The sequence below is a fragment of the Helobdella robusta genome (genome assembly GCF_000326865.2).
Source record: "Helobdella robusta unplaced genomic scaffold HELROscaffold_30, whole genome shotgun sequence".
Lineage (NCBI taxonomy): Eukaryota > Metazoa > Annelida > Clitellata > Rhynchobdellida > Glossiphoniidae > Helobdella > Helobdella robusta.
In genome coordinates this window covers 1,276,982-1,303,435 of record NW_008704502.1, presented here as the reverse complement: position 1 = coordinate 1,303,435, position 26,454 = coordinate 1,276,982, and the positions used below count along the sequence as shown (strand labels likewise).

Here is a 26,454-nt window from a genome sequence, read left to right as displayed (position 1 = left end):
TTACATATTATTTCTAGACACTGTCGTTTTATTATTAACCCCCTCGTGAACGGCTGCCTTGACGTGGCGAGGAGGCTTCTCACAATTAAGTTCTACTTTTTTCGCTTGTTTGTTTTTTTAAAAATGCAATTCTCTATCTTTTTCATGGTTGGATTTTTTAACGTAATTACTCTCAAACATAGGTTACATTAGAATATGCAAATATAACATACACAAACAACGGTACAACACAATACACAAACAAACATACAAATACATATATAAATGAATGTATACATATGCATTAAAATTCAAGAAATGAAAAATAAACTAAATCCAAAAGTTTTTAATTTGGGATGATGCGTAGTGGAATACCGTGAAAGGCGAGCGGTTGGTATGTATGTTTGTATCACGTCTGTACAGTGTCAGAGAGTGTAGCGTGTATGTGTTGTGGAATAGTTGGCGGAAATGACGTCACTTTATTATTAGTCAACAAACTCTTTATTAAAATAAAGCATCCTACCTTGAATCCGTCTGGAACATGTAACTCAAAGCAATTTTCTAATCAATTTTTGACAAAATGCTATATTATGCTAGTGTATCAAATGTTATGTGACATACTGAATCACTATATCATAAAATTAACACAGCATTTTAAGGCGTTGAAGATATAACTAACATTAATTAACTGAAACATTTGACAACGGACAACTGAGGAATTTTTAAAAAATTCAACGTAAAACGTTTTGATTAAGAGAATATAGAAAAATTTTCAAATTCAGTGATAGGAAATCTGAACACACGAATTTGCCAGCATTTCTTATTATTTAACCGGGTAAATTTGGTCGAGAAGTTGTTGGTTGATATTCTTCAGTTGGTTACGGTGCCTGTCTTTTTAAATTTCATCATATTTATTCCAGATGAACTGGTAACAGAAGTGTTCTTTGGTTGTTGAACAATTAAATCTAGGAGCTGTTTTCTTCTGAAATGAAATAATTTTATTGATGACGAATAAAATCAGCTGTATTTAATGATAAAGTTGATATTTTTAACAAGGCTATTATGTAAAAAGAATTTAGTCAGAAATTTTCTGATTAACCTTTTCCTAAGAAAGATTGTAAATGCAACAACTACCAGAGAACAAATAACCAACGAAACGAGGACGACTCCGACCAAGGTAGTATTTCTTTTATTCTGTTTCGGTTTCCTCATTGGTGGCCCGTTAGCTTGATTGGAATGAAATCCACGAATTATTGAATTTTGTCGAATTTTTACCATCATATCATTTTTAGGTTTACTTGAAAAATAAATTATTACAACTTATTCTAGACACTTTTAATACAAATTTTTTACAAAATCATACTTTAAATTTGCATACAAGACAGATTACATATTTTCAAACAAAATTCTCCGTAGAAATGCATTGAAACAAACTTTTCCTGTTGTGTACGGTTAGTGTTCCGCGCCAATTATCATTTCTATAAAAGCTATAACCTGTACATGAACAATCATACGTTCCATTGGTTTTGAAATAAATCGAGGAGCCTCTTGTTACGAAGTTCTCTTCATCACGGTTGTCATCACCGTCCTTTATACAATGCCAAACATATGCTGTTTTTAAATCCCACTTCTTATTCTCTGCTATGCAGGTAACCTTTTCGTTAGTTAGAACCTCCTCCTTGTCGGTTTTCAATTTTAAGCCATCTGTTTTTCAGTCAAAAAATTTTTTAAAATAGATTTTTTTTTAAATAATTTTGTAATTATTATTACAGAAAATGTTTCTACTTACTTTCATTATTGTCATTTTGAGATAAAGTAACATTTTCTGTAAAGAATTCGGTCTCAACTTGCCAAACAAATCTATAGTTCACTGGTTGCCAATAGTTAAAGTATTCGACAAAACCAATGCAGTAGCCTAAGGAATCGGAATCTGAAGTGTTGGTCGGCCAGAAAACTTTTACAAGGCGGTCATCTTGAAGTAAAAATAGTTTCGCGGGGCCAAACTCAAGTCCCACAGCCTTTAGAGTTATACGAAGCACATATCCTCTTTTCCCCGTAAGATCACAACTATCGTGAGTGTGATATCTTGATTCTGTAACATTAATTTTATCACTGAATCTATTGAAAGTATTTCTTTTGTTTCTATAATGTTAAAATGAGTTAATATTTAACACCTTATATCTTTAATTTTATCAATAAGAAATAAAAATAATTATTTTTTACGAAAGGAATAAAAATAAAGTAAAAAAAAATTATTTTATTACCAAGAGAGACTACTAGTTGATATTTGGTTGAGCCATCCTCACACACATTCTTGTAGAGTCCTGAACTTTCGATTGTCGTCTGGAATGTTGATGAATGTTTCTGGCTGGTATGAACTTTATACCAACCTGGTTCATTGATTGATTGATTTGAAGTTTTCATTCTTTAATTCCTTCTTTCATGAGGTTTGTTTTATTCTAATTAAAAAACAAATTAGCCTGTAGAGTAACAGGGGTGGGGGTAAGCATGGGTAGTTGCCGTGGGGCTACTATAAGAGGGCAGGCACACTTTCAAAGTAAGTACAATTTGTTAATTTGAAATGAAAAATCTTTCGGATGAAAAACGTTTGAAACTGAAATTTAAAATTTAGTAAGTAGGTTTTTTGTATAAAAAAACCAAAATATACACAAACTTTTTAAGTTAAGGGAGCAAATGAGGGATTTGCCGAAAGGTATTTTTACCCCCCCCCCCTCCATCTGAGTCGGACTCGTTAAAAAAAATGAAGTATGTAAATGTTAACCATATTGTGAGCAGTCATCAAATTTTTGGAATGCTACGAGTTTGTTGGCATTCGTTATGACGATAACGTGTGTGGACTGAATGTCACCGAATTGTGGATCCATCCATAAATCCTCTTAACGGTCAGATATAATTTGTTCTTAAAAATTCATCAAAACTGTAATATATTTTCAAGTTTAATTAAATGTTCGTAAAAAATTTATTATCATTGCTTTGTTACATATTTTCTAATAGCGCAATTTTAAAGCAAAAAAATTTTTCTAATTTATAAAAAGTTGAAATTTTAAAAATTCAAAAACGAAATCTTCACCAAATTCATCATAATCCAAATTGTAGTTGTCCGGAATGGGCGGTAAAAGATAATTTGTTGAAGACTCAACCATTCCGAGTAGTAGCACCATTTGGAAAAAATCCATCTCTCAGCTTCAGCTCTGTCAGCGCTTATGGAGTTTAAAATCGCTTACTTCATTCGTATGTTATTCGTTGAATGGGGTTGAATGCTTAAAAAATCTTTCATTTTTTTAAAATAAACCTTTATTAATTTAAATAATCACACCTTAGATAAATAATTATATATATATATAAGAGAGAGAGAGAGAGAGAGAGAAGGTGTGTATGTGTGTGTGTTTATATAACCAAAACATAATATAACCAAGGACCAAGTGATATTGGTTATATTATGTTTTTACGTGTAATAAATATTTCTGTTTACTTGCCAAAGCCTTTACAATATATTAAACAGTAGTTTCAAAAACATCGGTGAACACACATTGATTCAAGCAAATTTACGTTGTATGTGTATGTTTAATGTATAGTCGATTTTTAGTTTATGTATTATCAGTGTCGTAGCTAGAAATTTCAAGGGGGGCGGGGCTTTGGTTTATAAAAAAATTTGACAACTTTTTTGCCATTCTTCAAATTGCTATCAAAAGTTGCTGCTTTTATTTAAATTTGGCAGAATATTGTTTTTGCTAAGGAGCTGTGACAGTCTAACCAAAATAGCTGCGTTGGAGCCTGTAACCTTTGGCCTCTGCGCGTGAAGAAGAAATTTCTATTTTTTGATTTAGGATGTGATTTTTTAGTTTTGAAGAAATATTTTTTGTATTCTTCATCAACACCTTAACCTCAAATCAACAACTTTTTATTCTTCTACATTGTTTCTCGTAATGTAGTGCACAAAGGTTTGATTAATATGGGCCTTTTTTTAAAATGAAATAAATATATGGTTGGCTCTGAATAGTGTTTGAAACTTTGGGAAGCTTTTTTGACTGATTTCTTTTAATTTTGATCGGTTAAATAGTAATTAATGTATTATTTATAATTTCTCTCGAATTGGATAACTAGCTGGAATGTAATTCCCAAAACTCGATTTAGTAACTGAGTTTATAACCAAAAATTGTACTATTATTATCATCAATAATATTGATAATTATTATGAATGAAATTAATTAGTTAATAATTGTTATTATTGTTGATAAACTATTATTATTGAAAAAGAATTTTGTCACAACCATCAAGAAACAAATTGGTTCAGGATTTTAATGCTTCTCCGTTTTGTCTCCACCCGTTCTTGCTGATTTCTTCTCAAAATGTGATTTCTTTGAAATATAAATTTTCATTTGAATTATTTGAATTTGGATTATTTATTTATTTATTACTACTAATTTAAATAATAATGATAAAAGTTATTTTAATTAAACCATGGGTGGGCAAACTTTTTGCTGTGAGGGCCGCATTGAGAACTATTTCACCTTTGAAGGGCCGCATACGTACTTAAATAGCAAATTTTTTGACCCGGGAGAGAACTCTTTTAAGATTTGTGGCCCTCTTTTTTCTATTACGACCTTTTTTTGGCAAATATAAAATAGAATAGCTTCGTGAGAGGCCCGCATGCGGCCTACAGGCCGTAGATTGCCCACACCCTTAAATTAAACTGAAATTTTTTCTTACAAAGTTACCAAAATTATCAAATAGTAACGCCATTATTGCTATGGAAAAATGTTCTATACATGCGTGTGTGTGATATTTATTCATTATAATTATTTATATTGATAATAAATAAATAAATAAATAAATAAATAATTAAAGAATGAATTAAATTATTTTATTTTACCTAATTTTGAAAAACATCATTAGCGTAAACGCGATGATGAGTAGAGCCATCGTTCCAACCATTACTCCGATGAATACGGATTTTTTTCTGCTCGTACTTGATTTTTCCATTGTTTCCATCTCGAAAACTGATGTTAAAAAGTGTTTTTGTAGTTAAAAATAACAAAATGAAAAAAGTTTACCAGATGTTTTATAGAAAAAAAGGCAAATTTGTTGTCGCTCTTTTAATATAAAATTTTTCTAATTTGTCGACTGCTAATTTCAATTTTTACCATATTTATTATACCATCTACACTACTTTTAAAAATTTTTCAATTGACAAAACAACTGCAAATCATGATAAGACAAACACACACTGACACGCGCGCACACGCACACACAAACACACACACACAAACACACACACACACAGACAGTAGACCTAACCTTTTTTATTAATGACAGTAATATTGCCCTGCCATGTATCTTGTCCAAAATATTTGCTAATATAAGACAGAGTACATATGCAATTGTACGTTCCTTTGGTTTTGAAATAAATTGATGAGCCATTGATGACATAATTGCTTTCGTCATTTTCGTCGTCTGTGATCTTAATACAGTGCCAGATAAAACCTTTCCTTCGAAGTTTTGTAACTGATGTACATGTTACTGTTTCGTTTACCGCCACACTATTCTTGTCTGCTTTTAAGTTTTTGTCTATATAGGATTTAATTTTTCAGTTTTTAGTAAAAACATTTTTTTTGGAAAATTAAAGGCTATTTAATCTTTTATGAATGCAATTCTTTTAAAGTAAAAATCTCTAGCATACCGTAGCTGTCTCGGTAATATTGAAATAACGTGATGTTGTCTTTGAAGTATCCGGCATCTACTTCCCATACGTATTTCGTGTCTCTCGCCCCGACAAAGTTAAAAATGTTGTAAGGGTCAACACAGAATTCGTAACCATTTTGGATTCTATGCTGATCTACAACTTTCACAAATTGGTCTCCGTTGTATAAAACCAACCTCGACGATGTTAGAATGGCGTCCCCGGATTTCAATAATAATTGGAATGAAAAGCGTGACGTGTTGCAGTACGGCGTTACATCTGCGTTGGAGATTTTTTTGTGACTCGCGTAAAATATTTTTTAATAATTAAAAAAAATGTTTAATGATTAATATTTTTTAAAAGGTTTTCCTCAAAAGTTTGTATAGTTAATGATTTTCGCGGTAATCTACCGGTAAAATTAAGCAAATTGGTATTAAATGTTCTGTGGATTTAAGAACAACAACAAAAATTTGTTAACTTTATGAGAAACTCCCGAACCACTTCTCCTAAAATCAATTTTTTTTTGCTACGCCGCAACCTTTTAAACCAAGCAAGAATGGCGACCCCGTCTGATCCGTTGTTTATTTTATATCTTCCGAATCCGGACAGAACAGTCGTTCATACAAACAGACGGACGGGCGTGGAAAACATAAAATCAGGTCAGAAAATATCGAGGTCGCCAACTTTATCCCTAACCACCTTGAAGGATCAGCAACTTGTATTTTGTTCTCCCATCGGTACACTCGTTCACGAACAAACCCACGTCGTCTTCTGTGAGCGGATTTTTGGGACGTTGACGTTTGCCATCGCCTACTTTGTGCCAGCCTGTTGGCAGCAATAGTAAATATTTTCATGTCACAAGTTTCACGACGCTGCACTAATCCAGATACAGATACAAATGCACGCATTGAACGTTAAAGGCATGGAGAACAATACAATCCCATTGCTCACCATACAGTTTTAATAACGAATATCTTGTATTTATAAATTTTACATTACATTTGAATTTTAAGTCTAATTTATTTTTAAATAAATATTTAAGAAAATGAAACCGTATTTTGGACATCCGTCAACTTCTTCAAAGAAAAAGATTCCTTCTTTGTCGATAATTTCGATGTTATCCGAACCAGATCCACTCCTTACTATCAACAATAAAAAAAAAACAGTACAGCAAAAATAAACTCCACAAGAACATTCTTGAAAAATTTATTTTGTTACATATAAATACTTATATATACATTAATATGAATAATAGAAATATTATAAATATTATAATAATATTAAATAAATATAAATATGATATGTAAACCTGGTTAACATTTATAATGTTTAAAGTTTGTTATCTGATACATACAACCAAATCATTTTATATAAAACTCTTTGGTTGTAACGAGTCTAGCTTTTAAAATTCTAATGAGATTAATGATATGTTATATAGTTAATTCTTTGAAACCATTTCCATTCCATACACAACTTTTTTCAATTGATCTCGCCCAAATAAAAATTAATTTTGATAAGGTTTTTTAGTATGGAATGTCGTCTGATTATTTGAAGAATTAAAGAAGAGTTGGTTAATTCAAAAACGTACGAAATGCCAGAGCATGTAGAACCAAAGAAAACAACACTAGTGCTTCTATTCCAAGAGATTTCAACATTTTCCAGTGTATCTAATATATAATCTTGAGGAAATAATTAATTAAATGTTTTAATTAACAAATAACACAATAAAATGAAAAACAGTTCAGCATAAAGTAGTTCATCTATCCTAGCTAATGAATGTGATCTCAAAGTTTAAGTAAATATTTTTTTTTAATCGTTTACGCCCAGAAGCCGCCATCAGACTTTCGTAAATATTTACACAAACTCAATCTCTCTCGACAACATTGAGCGTATGTGTTCAAGGACAGATATATGCAAGGGTTGTCTTCAAGCCAGTACAACGTGTAGAAGAAATAATTTATATCATACAATTATTGTTTTTTTACTCGCTAGTAGTTATTAATTTAAAAAAAAACACCTGAAACTGTCAGACGTTGGTTGTACAAATTAACAAACAAAGGCAAACGAAGGAATCGCGTTAACTTGAAATAAAATTTATATAAGCTGCTTAGAACATGTCGGTTTATTTCAGCGCACACACTTTGTAACAATGTTTGTAATAAACAAATTTTACTAATGCGGTTCATTTTGAAACGATTATATATGCCATCGTAAGTATTGATAGTTTCTACAGCTAACGTTAATTAAGATAAACATTCAATTAGCAACGAAATAAATCACGATTATTCATTATTTTTCATCAAATTTCTGGTCCATTTTTTGCCATGAGCGTCCATACAATTTTTGAATTGCATTTAGAAGATGTTCCCTTGAAATTTAATCAGTTTTTTCACGTTAACAACAACAATCATTGAGAAGAATAGTTAAGTTCGTTTTTTCAACCTTTTTTCAAAGAGAATTTAGCAGCCAGAAGTAATCCAACTACAAATTTGATGAGCAAATATTTTCCATTCCTCGTGCTTCCACTCCTCGCCCACGTGACAGCTTTCAAAATTGAATATGACAAAAGTGATCGTATAATTTATGAATGAAATAATTTCAAAAAATTACAATAGATCCAACTTTTAGAAAAAAAATTTGGATGTTGATACCTTTCGATGGATAATGAAATTAACCTTTCTTATTTGAAACATAAATATCACCACGCCAAGACCCTATTTTGTCCAGGCTGATGTAATTAGAAACTGTGCACATGCAGTTGTAGGTCCCGTTCGTTTGGAAATAAATGCTCGCTCGAATCACATAGAAATCATCTTCATCTCCCGCCTCCTCTACTTCTTTGTCGTCATCTTTCACGCAATCCCACTCGTACAAGCTTTTACCACGATCTGTCTCGTAAAGACAAGTCACAGACTCGTTGACCTGCACGCTTATTTTGTCCACACTCACACCCGTTTCATCTTAAATGAAAGCATTAACAATTTTTTTTTCATTCTGATGAATATTTTCATAATTATATAAAATGTGTTATAATTCACCGGGGTACATATCCGAGAAAGACTGTAATAGAGTGATGTTTTCTCTGAAGAAGCCAGCATCGATCTCCCAAACAAATGTGTAATACGATAAACGTAATAGGTATCTAGCCCGTACGCAAAAATAAATTTGATTTGCCCTTCTGTCGATCTGGTAATTGTAAACGCCTATCACATTTTTTCTTAAGAATATAAAAATTCTAGAAGAATTTAGATGGCCTCCAATGGTAAATGAAATAGGCATAAAGATCGTTCCTATTCTTATGAACGGTCCAGTATTTGTATAATTTCCAATGCATCGAAGGTATCTCTGGTTTTGGAACAGACCTTCTAAAAAGTTCAATTGACTTTCTTTTTGATAAATTTCAAAGTTAATAAAAAGTAACGTTGAATATTTTAAAACATGCCAAAAAATTGTTTCAATATCAATTATATAAATTTTAGTAGAAATTTGAATATTTTAAATAACAAAAATGACCAAAAAGAACAATTAGCTGATATCTTATTACTCCGTCATGACATTCGTTCTTATAGAAACCGGCGTGTTCCCCATCTGCCAAAAATGACGATGATAGCAGACGTGTGTTTGTATCCATTTTATACCACTCTATTAAAAAAGATAATTATTAAAAAAATAATTGAATTATTAAATTTAAATTAATATTTTAATAAATTGTTTATTACGAAAAATATGTAAACCTCTTTCTGAACAGCCTTCAAATTTTTCGAATTTTACAGATTCATTTTTCCCCAAAATTTTCACGTACTGAGAATATTGGTAAAAGTCAGTAAAGACTCCTCCTATTTAAATTAGTTTATAAAGTTTTTTTTCAAAAAAATTAAAAAAAAACAACGCTTCTGACAAGCTGAAATCAGAATACGTTAAAAATTTAATAACTCACGAAAAAAAATAAGAGATTTTTTTTCGCAATATAATATTTTCAATATTAATATCTCAAAGACAGACATATTTTTGTAACGTTATTTCTAAAAATCAAAAACAACCAAAAATGGTGAGGTTTATTTAAAAATTGTTCATTAACTAAAAAAAAGCAAATTTTTTCCAAGATTTTTTAACCGTGACGGCTTATTAGGAACAGAATTAAAAACCGCAAAACTTTCATCGAATTTGACATTTTTTTTCTAATTTAGATTTTTATTTATTTCGAATAATAATCCAATTTTTTAAATATCGTTCTAATCTAATCTAACAGGCAAATATACTTATCCGGTATAATTGAACGTGTACTTAAAGAAAAAATCAAATTGAGAAATTTCATAGTTTACGCTATTTTTATGTAATATTTTGCATCAACCATACACCCACTAATAATGTAAACTTAAAATTTAACTGATATCAACGTCTAAGTATAAGGTTCTTTTTAAACTGAATTATTTAAAAACAAAACGCCCATTGTTTTATGGTTATAATTGTTTATATAATTTTTTGAATGCGGTTTTTACATGTATATAAAACTCACCTTTTACAGTACTTAATCAACATTAAATTGATTTATTTATTCATTTAAATTGGATTATAAATCATTGAATTTACTCCAAAAAATAAATTCACGGTTTTTTGAACAAACATCGATTCCGCTAAATGAAATAAGTACTAAGTACATCCTTTCAATCATGATAATAAAGCTTGCAGTAGACTAGAAATTACAAACCATTTTCAACCCGTTGAAACAGTTCAAACTGCTCGCAGGGAGGTGGCGAGAAATTTATGAAAACCTGAAGCCGGTCAATTGCCCGAAGGAAGGTAGCGAGAAATAAACTTGAATTCAATCGCTTAGAAGAGAAGGCTAATAAAGTTTTAAAACTGAAAAACATTTTCTGGAAGAGACAAAGCGGGACCCAGTTGTCAGTACGTCGGCAGTGATTAGGTTGTCAATAATAAAGCTATTTCTTGGTTATTACAATATTTATTGATGACTGTGCATAGAATTGTTTAGTAATAGGTATTGAATTTATGAAGAGAATGTGTTTTTAAAAAAAAATCAGTTTTGGTAAATTTATTATACCTCTTTGTAAGCATTTCATTTTTAGCATTTATTTTTAAATATAGACAACAATTTCTTATTTTATTTTATAAAAAATACATTTATAGAGAAATAGAAATAAAATGTGTTTGAATGGCTGAAAATTTGATGAAAATAAATCAAAGCTGTTGAGTTTTAAAAATTGCTGAAAATAAAGATATTTGAGAATAAAATACGATGGTTCCTGATGGTTTAACAAATGTATTGGTATGTAAGCATCTTTAACCTATTCAATTTATTTTAATTTTACCCCAAAAAACTTCATCCAGTAAAATTGATATATACTTATACGGGGACGGACAACCATGCAATTACTCAATCGGGTGATGTTTATGAGATCTGATCACATGTCTCCGGTTTGATCATTCCGTTTACTGAATCCTGTTCTTTCTTAACGCACGTTTTCCTGTTAGTAACGAATAATTTAAATAATTACTATTAATAAATCAATTTACTTGTTTATTAATTGGATGAAAATTTTTAAAAATTAACAATTTAGAAAGAATCTATTGTACTATCTCCAGTGCATACTTATATTACTGTATTAATGTAATTTATACACGAAACGAATGGAAATTTTTGAAGGTAGAGTTTTTTTATATAAACTTTTTGACGAGAACAAGGGTGACGACGATGATGAGGATTAGTGTGGCCAGCAGTCCGACCACCAGACCGATGATGAAACTTTTCTTGCCGCCCAGTGCCACCAGCTTAGTCGCCAGTTTGTTGATGTAAGCTGTGCTGTTTCTATCGCTACCTGAATTTTTTTTTCAATCGTCACAAATTTTTTGATCTCATAGTTCTAAATTAAACTGACTAGATTTTTTGATCTCATAGTTCTAAATTAAACTGACTGGATTAAGTTTTTGTCAGTTATAATAAAAGTTGTATGACCACGATTAAATATACATTTGACTAAATTACTAAAAGTCATCTATTCATCAAACATTTTACCGGACATATTCATCTTAGCAAGGCTATGAGATACCATATTTGATTTGTAACCGTTAAATTTCATTAATTATTTTTATTTTATTCAAAAATTGATAAAAAAAAATAATCCGAAAAAACTTTTAAATTCCGAGACTACAATCCTTCCAAGCCACTCGTCCCTGTAGAAACTTTCATCCAGCAGTTTATTTTCAGCCACGCAAGAGCATTCATACGTTCCATTTTTCGTAAATTTTATGGAGCTCCCGTTAGAAGTGATATGGTAAGTGACTAGAACGTTGAACATCTCTTCTTGCATTGTACACTTCCATGTATACTTGTGAGCCACTGGAGTTCCAGATGATGAGCATGTCACAGTTTCGTTGGTTGACACCTTCTGTTTATCCACCTTTGTGTTGTGAACGCTTTCTAGATTCGCAACATTTTTTATCAATATTTTTTGTTTAAATTTTTTTTTCCAATAAACGTTTGCCAAAAATAGGATAGAATTTTTAAGATTACAAATGGTGTTTACAAAATTTTATCAAAGATTAAAAATTTTGTTAAGAGATTCGTTAGGCTTTTGAATAAGGAATGTTGTAACTGACCATGAGTGATGAAATTAATCCTGAAGAGACTGATTTCCTCTCTAAAATATCCAACATCGACAAGCCATCTAACGGAAAAATTCTTTAAAAGTTCGAAATTTGAAACGTTGACGGCTCTGCTCTTAAAGCCGAAAACTCCATTCTGGTAACTGCCTGGAACTAGCAGCACGATCTTGTGGCCATCGTTCAAGGTTACTCTCGAGTAGTTCAGTTTCTCGCCAACATGAATTTTAAACAGTAAGAAAATAGACCAAGGGCCGGTGTAATTTTTTTCCTCACGAGGTTGTACCCGACCGGGAGGATGTTTATCTGGTAAATTTTGAAATAAATTTGAAAAATTTTCAGAGATTTATTAAAAGTATCAAAGATTTTATGTCAATTAATTCGGAATTAATTTAATTACAATGACCTCCACAGATATGTCATATAAATAATATATATGGCATAATATGTTCTATAAATAATTTTTTATAATAACAAAAAGACGAAAGATAATAATAATAAAACGACGAAAGATAATGATGATATTTTTAGACGCCTACCAAGGACGGCCAGCAGTTTATACTGCATGGTGTCGTTATAGCATTCGTTAGCGTATATGCCTGCGTTGTCTGAACTGGCTACAATTCTGCTGGGACTGTAGTTGTTTGAGTTCAGTTTGTACCACTCTGTTGGCGTGTGAATAAATTATTGTAATGAGATAGCCGTTGGGGAGTGAATAAATTATTATAATGGGAGAACCGTTGGAGAGTGAATAAATTATTATAATGAAGAGCCGGAGCTCGAGTGGCCAAAATTGAGTAATGAAAATTGGAAACATTTTAAACTTGTAAAATGCCATTATTATTTATAAATGTCCTTCCATTATAACGTTTCTAATGGATTTGTACGTTAAAAAGCGCGTTGTAACCCGACCTATGTAATTTCAATATTTTGTAATTATTTGACACGAACAGAACAGTATTTTTATTGTATGATAAAAAAATTTACTAACCATTTTCCGAACAACCATCAATCTTTTTGAACGTGACATTTTCGCCCATCGTCGCCAGCACCACGTTTGAATTATCTGTCACCGGACCATTTGACAGCCAACCTTTGAAAATTTTTTTATCCTTACGTAAAAAAAGGCGGTGATGAAAGACGCCTGGTCCTGTCTTTACAATGATCCAGTTTGAATGCAGTGATCATTCTCGCATTTTGTGTGTGTGTGTGTGTGTGTGGTGTGTGTGTGTGTGTGTGCGTGCGTGTGTGTGTGTAATTCGTCGATGTGTGTTAGTTGGCAATAGCTTGGAAAATTATTTGTAATAAATATCGCAGATTATGTCAGTGGTTTTTATTAGAAGATTACAGGAACTTTTAATTAGTTATTTTTTGTTTGAAAATCATAAAGGTCCTTCGGTCATAGTTTACGGTTACGCGCTAACGTAGTTCAAATGCTGGGAGAGTCTTGAAAGGAAGAAGAAATTGATTATAAGGTTGAAGAGGAAGACAATGAGGCAGACTAAAAGTATCGAAAATTCTAAATAATTGATATAAGATACACAAAATGTAAACTGACCATAAGGCATTATGATGCAAACGGATGATCGGAGGCATACAATTATTAAAAATAAGAATAAATAATTCGACATTTTGACCCAACTTTAACTTTTAAACACGTAAATGTAACAAAACTTACAACTGATTATACAGTTTTACAAATTATCCGCTAGTTATTTCGTTCTATACTAAGCCAATTTTTATTTTTTGAGAAAATCTGAAAAGACTAATTAATTTTAAATATGACTATTAGTATTTATTTATTCATTATATTTAGACCGAAATGTCAGCGTTAACATCGCCAACAACTGCACATAACATGACTAACTGACTGAACTTACAAAATAAGTTCAAAGTCCAAATTGAGTAAAAATTTTTCCTATTTGAAAGAATGTTGGTGAGTCTTCGAATGATTCAACCTCTAAATGATGAATACAATGTTACATTTTTATAACTTTGTTTTGTGTAAAAGAAGCCCAGCTAGTAGAGTATTTATTGAAAAACTTTGAATGCTCAATGTTTTCACAGAGTTATTAAAACATACCCGGCAATGATTATGTTTTACATATAAAAATATAAATAATAGAGACACAATTATTTAGAATGATAATAGAGTGAAGACAAAAACAATAATGGTGTTATTTATATAGAGCTTTATTCGTAAAATAGTACAATCAGATTTATTGACTGATTTTTAATAATAAATTGATTCTAAAAACGTTTATAAGTTAGCTACACGGGTTGGAATTTTTCATCATTAAAACTTCATTACGTCTTTCTGACTCATACGCCCAGTAAAAAACTGACTTTTCTGATTCTGTGATTTTCTAAAAAAAATATTAAATTTAATAACGATTCTTTCATAAAAATTAGATTAATGTAGTGAATAATTTATAATTATGACATAATTTTGATTAAAATTTTAATAATTTACATGTTAAATTATTTGGGTAAATAAACTGAATCAAACGAATTTAATTTTCTGAAATATTAGTTTAAAAAGTCTAGATAGAGGTTTGTTTCGTAAAATTTCAAACCAACAAACACTTACTACGATTTAAAATTTTTTTGAAATTCAAATTTTAAAATATTTAAAATTTAAAATCTTATCAAAATTCAGAACTAAGACTCGAAAACAGTTGCTAAACATTTTGTAAAACACGACCCACAAACCTTCTTCTATATAAGAACCCCACTACAACCACCAAGACAGCAACAACAGCCAGTGAAGCGACCACAAAGCCGACCACAGAAAACTTTCTACCGGCGTTGGTTGTGGAAACTTGTTTCTCATTAATTCCTGTGGCTACTGTCGCTACTGTCGCTTTTGTTTGACGCCCTCTAATCATCGTCGTCGTCGTCGTCGACTTCACTGTGGCGACTGTGATTTCTAAACGTAATTTCAAAAATATCATTCTATAAATATAAATAATATTGATGTTAAATTAACATTTTTTAAACAATTTATATGAAGAGAATGAAAAAGGAATGTTGCACATAAAAGAAAAAGAAACTTATTCAAAAATTAGGAAGAGAGAAAGATGGAAAGAAGTTTTAACAAGTTTTAAAAAGTTCAGTCAGTTCTGAACTCCGATAAGTAATTAAAGAAGATGAAGTATGTTCCAGAAAAAAACACCAAAATCGACAAAAAACATATTCTTAAAAGTTTTAAGTTTTGAATATTTTTCCAGACTTTTTAAAATAAAAAAATCAAAGTTTCCACGCCCGTTTAACCTTTGCCCTTTCTGACAGTTATGGTTCCGTGCCAATTTCTCTTGAAATTTTGGTATAAAAAATATTTTTCAGCCGTGCAGATACAATCGTACGTGCCGCATTTCGTGAAATAAACGACCGCGTCATGTACCACGTAGTTGCTCTGGTCGTCATCATGGTAGTCGTTGTCAGTTTTTATGCACTTCCACGTGTAGTCTCTGAAGCCGCGTCCATGTCTGCAAGTCACTTCCTCGCTGATGTCCACTTCTGTTCGATTGACAGCTTCCAAACCTACTGTCTGGTTTGGTGTTATGTCAAGTTAGTGACAAGTTTTAAATTTAGTCGGTGCAAATTTTTGGTTTGATTTGCTGTCATCGCATTTCATGGTTTCATTCGCTTTTAAAAGTATTTTTTAATGATTTTATCTGGTTTTCCAAAATTAACATTCACAATTTTAACATTCACATTCTTAGTAGGATTAAAATCAATTTACGTCATTAATAATAATTCGCTAAAAAAAATTTCAAATTTTGAATAAAAAACTATCAACTCACGCCAAAGCTTGATGGTCAGGTCAAATATGGTGACATTCCCTTCAAAGAATTCATTCTTTACATACCAGACGATCGTGAACCTCTTAGGGGCGTAGTAGTTGAGTGAATGTAGGTAGTTATGCGAGAATAATAACGAAGTCTTGTTGTTGGCACCTAGCTTGTACTCACCTTCGTATACTCTTAAAACATTTTTACCATTGAAGAGTGTTAACGTGCTAGCTAGAGGCTGGCTGCCGAGAGTAACATTGAAATGAATGTTGATCGCCAGCTTGTCGCCCTCTTGCAATGGTATGTTGGGGCCAGGTATGGCTTCAATGAAGGAACTTGGGCCTGTATGTTGTTCATTTGTTCATTGATTTGTAGGGATTTTAATTGATTTATGATTGAATTTTTAGTGGAATTAATGTATACCAAGCTAATAATATCTTTTAATATTTGTTTGTTTGTTGCATTCATCCACTCGCTCATTCATCCACTAGTTCATTCATCCGCTCGTTCATTCATTCATTCATTCATTCATTCATTCATTCATTCGTTCGTTCGTTCGTTCATTCATTCATTCATTCATTCATTCATTTGTTCGTTCATTCGTTTCGTTCGTTCATTCATGTTTTCCGACCTTCTACAGCTAGCAGTCTGCGAATCATTGGAATGTCGTGGCAATCGTTCTTGTAGATCCCGGCGAGGTCACTATTTGCAAAGAACTTGGCACTACGGTGGGTGTTCTTCTCTTGCTCCCGCCAGCCTTTTTGAGTGATTTCGATTTTGCATTTGATTTTAAATTTGTCTACTGAGAATTTTAAAATCGTAAATTTGAGAAAAAATTGAATAAATTAGTTAGGAAACTACTAACTTACTCATTCATTTGTCCATTCATTCATCCGTTTATTCATCCACAAATTCACCCATTCATTTATTCATTCATTCATTCACTCATCTACCAATTTACTAATTCATTCGTTCATTCATTCAATCATTGATTCATACATTCATTTATTCATCTCTTCATCCATTCATTTATTCAATAATTCATTCTTTCACTTATTCATTCATCATTCACTCCTTCATTCATTCATTCAAACTTCTTCACTCGTTTAAAAATTACTATACACTCTTCCTACAGACCTTTCCTATCGCAGCTCTCAACATCGTCGAACGCAACCAAATCACCCTCCCTGGCCATGATTATGTTTGGACTGTTTTCAAAATCATCGGCAGCCATCAAGCCTATATTTTGGTTAGAATTCCATTTCGATTTCAATTTAATTCAGTCGTTTTTGTTAGTTATTTAATTTCATAGTGGAAGGGAATTTATGTTAAATCAAATGTCACTGAGTGTCGAAATGTAAAAAGTTTTAAACTTTAAAATTTCACTATTGCTATATCCCGGAAGTTATGTGATAATGTTTTGGAGGATTTGTATAATGTTGCCAATTTTTAAGTAATTTAAAAAAATATTACGAAATAATTTCTAAATTAAGCATAGGAATTGAATTGGAAACGTCACCAAACCCAAATACACCAACCAATGAGTAGCAGGTAAGAGATCGCTAAAAACAAAATCGGACGAAGCATCATCGGCATTGAGTCAAAAAACGTTCAGTTCTAATTTCGAAAAACTAAACTGATCCAAAATGGAAATCTACTGAACTTTCATACGTGCAATTCTAAAATCTTAACCAAAATCAACCTCAGTTTATTCGTCAAACTGTTGACTGTTTTTATTGGTCGGATAAGTCAAATGGACAGAATTCAAAGTTTAATCATTGGTTTTTCATGGTCTATACACCCACAATATTTGATGGATCTTTTGATGTTTGTTTGTAGTAGGCCAGTGCGTGTGCGTGTGTGTATGTTTCTGTGTGTGTGCGTGTGTGTCTCTATCTGCGTGTGTGTTTGTGTGTGTCTCTATCTGTGTGTGTGTGTTTGTGTTTGTGTGTGTGTTTGAATCTTTTGGCCTAGATATGTGCGTGAGTATGAGTGTGTGGTATGTGAGCATATGATTTATAGCGAGGCGTGTAAAATGTGTTCGCTAATAGGTCTGTGAGGTTGTATGTGTTTGTGTTTAAATTTCTGTTTGTTTGTGTGTCTATATAGACGTGTTGGTGTGTATGTGTGCGTTCAGCTCATGTGAAGTTTATGTTGGATGGAAAGTTTTGCCGAAAAGTGCACATGTGAAATTGTGTGTTTGTTGCTGTAACCTTGTTGCTGCAACCAGGTATCTGCATCCGACCTGGTTAACCCGAGGTATTCACGCGATAGGATGTCTAAAACTGTGAAAAACCAATACATACTACTAAACTTATCGCAAACTTGTCATCAGTGATCACTGTAATGTTTATTTGAAGAAAGATATGTTAGAGAAGTAAGATAATGAGTCGAACTGGTTGGTTGGGCGTGAGATCAATGAACTTTTAGTTGTCAATCAATCAACACTAGCTCACAAACGTTATCTTCACACACACACACACCACACACACACACACACACACACCACACACACACACCACACACACACACCACACATACACACACATACACACACACACACACGCTCACACAACTTTCAAAAATAAATCTATCGTCACCTAGTACACTTACTCATAAATTTAACGTAACGAGACAAATTAAAACGAGACGAAATTAAATGTAACAAAAATTCCAAGAGAAATAATGTTACGAAGAATTTGTCAAGTTTAGCCAGCCAAAATTTGTGCATATGTAAGAAAATTTAGTTTGAAAAAAGATTTTCTTAAAATTTTTAATTACCATACTTTAGATCATATCATTTGGATAACACAGTAAAGCATCCTTCTTATGGATCTATCTATTGGTAAAAATGTAAATATTATAGATAGATCGTTTGTGTGTTTGTTTGTAGGTATTTGAGCGATAAATGTATGAGACGTATTTCCCATCTTTTGAAAATGAAATAGAAATTAAATGAACGAAGCGTAATTTGTTGGAAAGGTTCCTAAATGAAGTTTATTGTAATATCTTTGCCATCTCCTTTTCTTTTTTAAATTAGGTTTTCTGAATCAACAAAAAAACATGGAACATCATTAAGGAGAAGTTTATTTCTCAAAAATATTTTTTCAGTCGTTGTACAATTTTAAAGAAAATGTTTTCGTAAAATTAGGCAGGTTAATATGTCATATCAACAAACATGTACACATACACACGTACATACGTACGTACATACATACACACACATACATACAGACATGTATATAGAATAACAGATTTTAAAATAAATATATAAAAATAATAATTCGTATGAAAAATTTATTCAAAATTTCTTCAGCCATTTTCTCGTCAAAACCTCAACCTTCTTATAAGTCCGCTTCTATAAAAACAAATTATTAATTTAAATTTTTTTTAAATTAATGAATGAACGAGTGAACGTAAGATAAAACAGATAATTGGATAGATGAATGAATGAATGAGTGAGTGAGTGAGTGAGTGAGTGAGTGAATGAGTGAGTGAGTGAGTGAGTGAGTGAGTGAGTGAGTGAGTGAGTGAGTGAGTGAGTGAGTGAGTGAGTGAGTGAGTGAGTGAGTGAGTGAGTGAGTGAGTGAGTGAACGTAAGATAAAACAGATAAATAAATGAATGAATAAAAGAACAAATAGAAATGATCCAATGAACGAAACAATCCTATAATATAAAAAATTTTGAAAAATTCACGAAAATTTCTAAGATGTCTATTGAAAATTTATCCTCTACCAAATGCAACATTGAAAACCTGAAAATGTTTGCAACGAAGAGAATGAGAGTGATAAGAATGAAGATGGCAACCAACGATCCAACCACTAGTCCGACTCTCGACTGCCTACCTCCACTGCTTTCTGAGGTCTGCTTATTGAAGATCGTCGTCGTATTGGTGGTGCTGGAGTTTACGGCGTTAACCACGAGCTCTTCAACCACTACTATATTTCAATTTTTACTCTTTTTAAAAAAGTTTTTTGGAATGCTTTAAAAAATTTTTATACAATAATTTTAAACATCTTCACTTCATTGTTTCACCATTTGAAAAAAGATTGATTTTATCAAAAAAGGCAATATTATATAACAGTTATTAACTGTTCACTGACAAATCAATGAACAAATGAATGAGCGAATGGAAGGGTGAATCAATAAATTAAAAAAAAGAAGGAATGAATGAAAATGAATTGATGAAACAAATTTTCCTAACAATTCCAAAGAAATTGCAAACACAACTAAGACCTACTCGGCGTACTAAGAACGTGAATATTGCCATCCCACGACTCCTCTACTTGTTCAAACTTACTCAGAAACCCTTCCCAATAATCGTAATCAAAATAGAGGATTAAGCATTGCAAACTGCATGAGCATTTGTACGTGCCCTTCTCCTTGAAATAAATATTTTCCATAGAAGCTTCGTAAAAACGATCGTGATTATCGTCAATGAACTCATTATCGTCGTACTGGAAGCAGGTCCATTTGAATTCGATGTTCCGAGTGCAGAGATTTTTCTGTACACATGTAACTCTTTCCTTAACTTCAACCGTCCTTTTATCCACATCAATGTATCTTTCTGAATGTGTGTGTGTGTGTGTTTGATTTTCATTTGACACGCAAAACATAATTGATGTATTTCTTTATATGCTAAACTGGTTATACGTTTATAGAATTACGTTTTGCGAGTTGTATTATCATATGAAATGAAATTAATTTGAAATTTTTCATTTCTACGCTTTTGTGAATTAAATCGTGAAATAAAAATTAAAAAAAAATTTTTTTTCTACTTACGTCGATGGTCGTAGACGAAGTCTAGTAATTTAACTTTCTCCGAAAAATGGCCGACTAGGTCCACGTTCCAAAAAACTTGCACCTGTAGGGACCTCCATTGAAAGAACATGTCGGTCACACGGTCGAAGATTGTCTCGCCGTCGCGTTGCATGCCGTCTACGTAGACCTCGTGTCCTGGACTACCATTCAACGTTAGCGAGTGAGTCACGTTCGTTTGGTTGCCTACGTAGATTTCTAGATAGATGGTTAGGCAAACTGGATCCGCTATGTTGCAGCTTGAAGCCGGATCTTAAAAAAATTTGTGCAGGAGCTTAAAAAGTTCATCAGGATCTTAGAAAAATTTATCGGAGTCTTAAGGAAAATTTACCAGGATCTTGAAATATTTATACGGATCATAAGAATAATTTCGGCCGATAGTGATCGTTCATTTCGAAGAGTTTGATTCTAAATCAATGTTTAACTCAAACAAACAAACCTTTAAAATGTTACAATTGATAAATTAGATGGACTTTTAATTTTTGATAGAAAAAAATAAATTTGTAAGAAATTTTGTTCAATTACTTATTACAGCCAGAAGTTTGTATCTTGGACTGCCATTGCATTCGTTCCAGTATAAGCCAGCATGACTCTTCTGGGCAAAAAATCGTCTGGGCAGTCTCTTATTTGAGTCAAAGTTGTGCCATTCTTCAGTGTTAATCAATTAATTAATTTTTAATTATTTCATTGATTTTGGAGTTTTTTAAATTAATAATTTTGTAATTAAATTAAAAAGGCGTTTATTAAAATTAAGAAAAAATGTATAAAACTTTCAAATGAACAGGAAAAGAATTAGTGACCGCGTTCGGGACATCCATTAATTGCCTCGAGCGAAACGTACTCGTCCCTCATTACGACTATCACGTTTTCATTTTTCTCCAGGCCGCTTTGGCTAAAACCTTGGCATATTTTTTTTTTGAAAAATTTGTCGACATTATGACATCAAATACACAAAATGTGTGTGTGTGTGTGTGTGTGTGTGTGTGCGTCTGTGCGTGTGTGTGTGCGAGTGTGTAAAGCAGTTTTGTTTCGTATCATAGAGCTGCTCATAACAAAGAACCAATAAACTTATTGAATAAATTAAATAATTAATCAATTAATTCAATTAAATTTTTCAGACTAAACTGAATCTTTGATGACGGACTTTCTGGCCACGGTAGTGCATTTGTAATGCTTAATTTTTTTTAATTTCATTAAAATGTTTAAAAATAAAAATTGTTGAATTATTTTGAAGAGATCATTTTAAATAGATGAAAAGATGAAAATAAAGTATATACACCTGTTGACGTTACACAACAGAACACCAAAGCAAGCGTCAAAATCGCCTGAAACATTCTGCTCCTAAAACTTAAATAAAATTAAGTGAAAAAAACCGACAGATAAATTATAAATTTTAAAATTGTAAATCGCGTTTCACAAAACTTCGTTGCTTAAACAAATTATTAAATAAATTTAAAAAAAACTGACACCAAGATAAGGAATTAAAATGTATCCCTCGGTTTCTCAAACTAAAATGTTAAAACATTAACTTGCGCTTCGAACTAATGATACCACATGTGATCTGACTTGACATGCCAATAATATGGATCCAGGAATGAAATATCTATGCCGAAGTACAATTTTCTTCTTCAAATAAATCAGCATTTCTTGTCTTATTCAACGCCCATTATATATATATATATATATATATATATAAATAAAATAAATAAATAAATATATAAATAAAATATATATAAAAATTTTATAATATATATAATCGAATTAGACTCTGGCAAGTTTTAGAGTATGGTGTGGCTGATTAAGTTTTGGTTTGGGATGTGTGTGTGTGTACATAGGAGACATAAAAAGAAAAATATAGAAAGAAAGAGAGACGGACAGGTGGGCAGACAGAGAGAGAAAGAGAGGGAGAGAAAGAGAGAATTACATAAAGATGGGAGACGAAAGAAACTAACACGTATATTTACACACGATTCTAAAAACACTGTTGATCTCATGTGATAAGATATCCAATCTAAAATGTTAAACGACCTCACAAAACACCTTTTGAATTTGTATCAATTCACAATTAAATTTTACTTGCCAGGTATTTTTTGTTTTTTTTTTTTTGGCTAGTTATAAATTCTAAATGAAAACCAAATGTTTACATCAAATGTTTGTTGACATCCTCAAACGATCATTGTTCATCTCAGTTGTTCATTCTAAGTGTTCGTCACGTTTCTGTTCACCATACACAAACGTTTAAGAAAAAAAACAAAGCATTTTACAATAACCAGCTATTAAAAAATTAACTAAAAAATGATCCCAAATAAACAAACATCCATGTTACGAAACGAAACAAAATGTACCGAACCTGGCCAGCCAACAATTTTTACAAGTTAGATTTTTAATTAACCTCTATCGGTTTATTTTAAACATTGCCATCAGCCTAGAGAAATACCATATTTTTTAACTTGGTAGTAAAATAGCTTAGTGGTTAAGTGTCTGTCCCTTGAGTTGCATTGACAGGCTTCGAACGCATAGAGATCCTTACCTTTCTGTGATTTGCTTTCGTATGCATGATTTATGTCTCACTGGTTTCGCGAAATTGGCGCTATATAAATGATATACCATCTTTTTTCCGGTAATACAAAGCAAATTTTTTTCAAGAAAATTTTATATTATTTTCTAAAAAAAAAATTAATTGTGAAGTTATAATAGAATGAAATCGTTTAATAACAGGTTAACAATAGCAATGACACATCGGTTTCGTCATCACTTAATCGTGATGTCATGACTTTTTGTTGATGTTTTTGCTGTTGTTGTTGACGACGATATTTGGTTGTTCATTTTATTGACGCTGTTGAGAATGTTGTTGATACTGTTGTGTTCGGTGGTTTTTTGACTGATGCTACAATTGATGTTTTTGATTCTGCTCCTGTTGAAGTTGTTGTTGTTGTTGCAGTTGTTGTTGTTGTTGATGTTGATGTATTGAATGTTGATGTTTCTTGAATGCCCCATCTTTCTGCTTGAGTAGGAGTAGTTGTTGTAATTCACGTTGTTGTTGCAGTTGCTGTTGGAGTAGTTGATGCGTTCGTAACGCTAGTTCTTTTCGTATCAAGTGTTTCTGTTGTTGTTGTTGTAGTTGTTGATGTTGTTGTTGTTGTTGTTGCTGTTTTTGTTGTTGTTGATGTTGATGCTGTTGTTGTTGTTGGGCATTTTGTCGTTGTTTAACGTTAGATTGATTAAGTGCGTTGTCAAATTTTTTTGGAAAATTATTCAAAAGTATATTTTTCAAAATGGAAAGTTTTGAAAGCATAGTTCGATTACTGAAGTTGTTTGTGTTGTTGTTGTAGCTTACGCTGTTGTTGTTGTTGAGGATGACGTCATGTCGTTTTACTTCTATGGTTGTCTTGTTAGAAATATTTTTTGAGGTATGCTTGATTTTAACGTCATCAACCAACCAAGGATGGGACGCCCTATTATTTTTGTTGTTGTTGTTGTTGTTGATGATGTTTTTGTTGTTAATGTTATTTAATAATTTAATGTTATTTTTATTCATTTGGTTATTATTTTCTTTCGATCCGTGCATGTTTATTTGGTGGAGGCCTTTGTTTGATTTGTTGTTAATTTTGTTTGGGTTGTTGCCAATGTTGTTGCTGACATTAATGATGTTGTTGTTGTTGTTGCCATTGTTGTTGTAATTCTTTCCCGTTTTTGTAGTGGTCTCATTGGGTATATTTGATGCGATGTGTTTGAATTGAACATCATCAACAGCCCAAGGACCATGCACTATATTTCTGTTGATGTCTTTATTGTTAATGTTGTTGTTGTTGTCTTTGTAATTGTTGTTGTTAAGTTTGTTATTGTTTATGTTAATGTTATTGATGTTTTTGTTGTTTGTTTTGTAATTATAGCTCGGTCTGTATTGGTTAAAATTTTTCCCTGGTTGGAAAATATTTTTTGATTTGTAGTAGTTGTTATCGTTGGCCATATTTTTGTTGTCGTTTGTAATGTGATTGTAGTTAAAGTTGTCGTTGCCTAATTTGTTGTTGTTTGGAATGTAATTATTGTTGTTGTTATTGTTGTATATTGCATTGTTATTAAGAGATAAGCTGTTGCGATTGTTGTTCGTTTTGTTGTCAAAGTTTTTCGAGAGGAAGTAGTAGTTGTTGTTTTTTGTGTTTTTGTTGTTGTTGCTGCTGTTGCTGTTGTTGTTGATGTTTTTCAACTTGTTGTAAATTATTTTTCTGACGTCGTCGTCAATGACGATGACGTCACTAGTTGCATTTACATCAAAGTGTTTCCCGTGTTTTCCGCCGGTATTAATTTTGTTTTTGCTTATCTTGTTGCTACTACTGCTGCTGCTGCTGCCTCTGTTGATGGCGTCATACTTTGTGGTTGTTGTGGTTGTTGTTGCTGGTTGCGATTTTGTGGCTGCTGTGCTAGACACTGTAGTTGTCGTTCCTCTTGTCGTGGTTGTTGATGTAATAGTAGTAGTAGTAGTAGTAGTAGTAGTAGTAGTAGTAGTAGTAGTAGTAGCGGTAGTAGTAGTAGTAGTAGCAGCTGTTTTTGATGTTGTTATAATGTTTGGTTCAGTTTTTATAATAGTGTCAACGTTATTGTAAAAATGTTTGTTGTTGTGGTTGTTGTTGATGAAGTTGATGCTGTTGTGGTTTTTGTTGTTGTTGTTGTTGATGTCATTGATGTTGTTGTTAATGTTAGAATCTATTGCCGTTTTGGGTGAGATTTTTAAAAAATTTTTGAAACCCGAATCATCAACAATCCAAGGATGAACGTTGTTGTTTAATGTGTGTTTGTTGTTGCTGTTGTATTTGTGGTTGATATTGTTGTTGATGTCGTTGTTGTTGTAATCGTAGACATTTTTATTGTTGTTGCTATTTGCATTGTTTAAATTGCGATAAGCAAGATTATTGTTATAAAAATTCCGGTTAATATTGTCGTTATTGTTGTTGTTGATGTTAATGTTGTTGTTGTTGTAATCTATGCCGTTAATTTCATTTCGTTTCTTTGTTGTTGTTGTTGTCAAAACGTTTGAAAGTTTTCTAAACTTCATGTCGTCGACAACAATTTGTTGGAAAAAATTTTCGAAAGAGCCATAGTTGTTGTTTTTGTTGATGTTATTGATGTCATTGTTGTTTTTGTTGTTGTTATTTGTTTCGTCTTTGATGTTGTTGTTAATGTTGTTGTTGATGTTTTTGGTAATGTTCTTGTTGTTGTTGTTTGCAAAAATTTGGTTGTTGTCATTCATGAATTTCAAGTAATTTTTGAGGTCGGGGACATATCTGCCGTTTAAATCTGTGATGTTGTTGTTGTTGTTTTTGTTGATGTAATTGTTGTTAATGTTATTAATGTTTTTGTTACTTTTGTTGCTGATGTGAAAACTTTTTGTTACAGCAAAGTACTCAGGGAGTACTTTAAAAAATCTCCATTTTTGAACGTCATCTAAGACATGCAAGTCGGAAAGATTTGTTGTTGTTGTTGTTGTTGGTGGTGGTGGTGGTGATGGTGTTGTTGTTGTTGTTGGAATGTCGTTGATGTTT

The 26,454-nt window shown here is 31.9% G+C and overlaps 5 protein-coding genes across 5 annotated transcripts in view; all 5 read right to left on the bottom strand.

Moving 5' to 3' along the window:
• HELRODRAFT_174592 (hypothetical protein) lies at nt 1-2,378 on the bottom strand (the record flags this gene model as incomplete). Its single annotated transcript, XM_009022040.1, has 4 exons — nt 1-104; nt 1,414-1,683; nt 1,769-2,121; nt 2,290-2,378. 4 exons carry the CDS (start codon nt 2,376-2,378, stop codon nt 1-3), a joined length of 816 nt encoding a protein of 271 aa, XP_009020288.1.
• A 1,747-nt stretch (nt 2,379-4,125) lies between these two features.
• On the bottom strand, nt 4,126-9,851 carry HELRODRAFT_192216 (hypothetical protein; the record flags this gene model as incomplete). The annotated part of the gene is made up of 11 exons (XM_009022039.1): nt 4,126-4,358; nt 4,874-5,000; nt 5,299-5,568; nt 5,681-5,959; nt 6,380-6,505; nt 6,733-6,822; nt 8,123-8,224; nt 8,356-8,640; nt 8,719-9,066; nt 9,415-9,516; nt 9,794-9,851. The coding sequence occupies 11 exons, from the start codon at nt 9,849-9,851 to the stop codon at nt 4,274-4,276; spliced, it is 1,872 nt and encodes a 623-aa protein (XP_009020287.1). The 3' UTR covers nt 4,126-4,273.
• A 1,239-nt stretch (nt 9,852-11,090) lies between these two features.
• Nucleotides 11,091-13,932, bottom strand: HELRODRAFT_174590 (hypothetical protein; the record flags this gene model as incomplete). The annotated part of the gene is made up of 7 exons (XM_009022038.1): nt 11,091-11,166; nt 11,367-11,517; nt 11,832-12,119; nt 12,299-12,607; nt 12,841-12,966; nt 13,293-13,394; nt 13,860-13,932. 7 exons carry the CDS (start codon nt 13,930-13,932, stop codon nt 11,091-11,093), a joined length of 1,125 nt encoding a protein of 374 aa, XP_009020286.1.
• Nucleotides 13,933-14,322: 390 nt separating this feature from the next.
• Nucleotides 14,323-22,558, bottom strand: HELRODRAFT_192215 (hypothetical protein; the record flags this gene model as incomplete). The annotated part of the gene is made up of 11 exons (XM_009022037.1): nt 14,323-14,667; nt 15,014-15,230; nt 15,575-15,844; nt 16,108-16,437; nt 16,727-16,852; nt 17,233-17,334; nt 20,337-20,663; nt 20,879-21,166; nt 21,440-21,562; nt 21,715-21,813; nt 22,444-22,558. The coding sequence occupies 11 exons, from the start codon at nt 22,556-22,558 to the stop codon at nt 14,598-14,600; spliced, it is 2,067 nt and encodes a 688-aa protein (XP_009020285.1). The 3' UTR covers nt 14,323-14,597.
• Nucleotides 22,559-23,801: 1,243 nt separating this feature from the next.
• The window catches only part of HELRODRAFT_174588 (hypothetical protein), a gene marked incomplete at both ends in the record, with an annotated part of 7,014 nt that continues 4,361 nt past the window's right edge, over nt 23,802-26,454 (bottom strand). The window contains one exon of the mRNA XM_009022036.1: nt 23,802-26,356. Within this exon, the coding sequence (XP_009020284.1) occupies nt 23,802-26,356 (2,555 nt within the window). The remainder of the gene's footprint in view (nt 26,357-26,454) is intronic.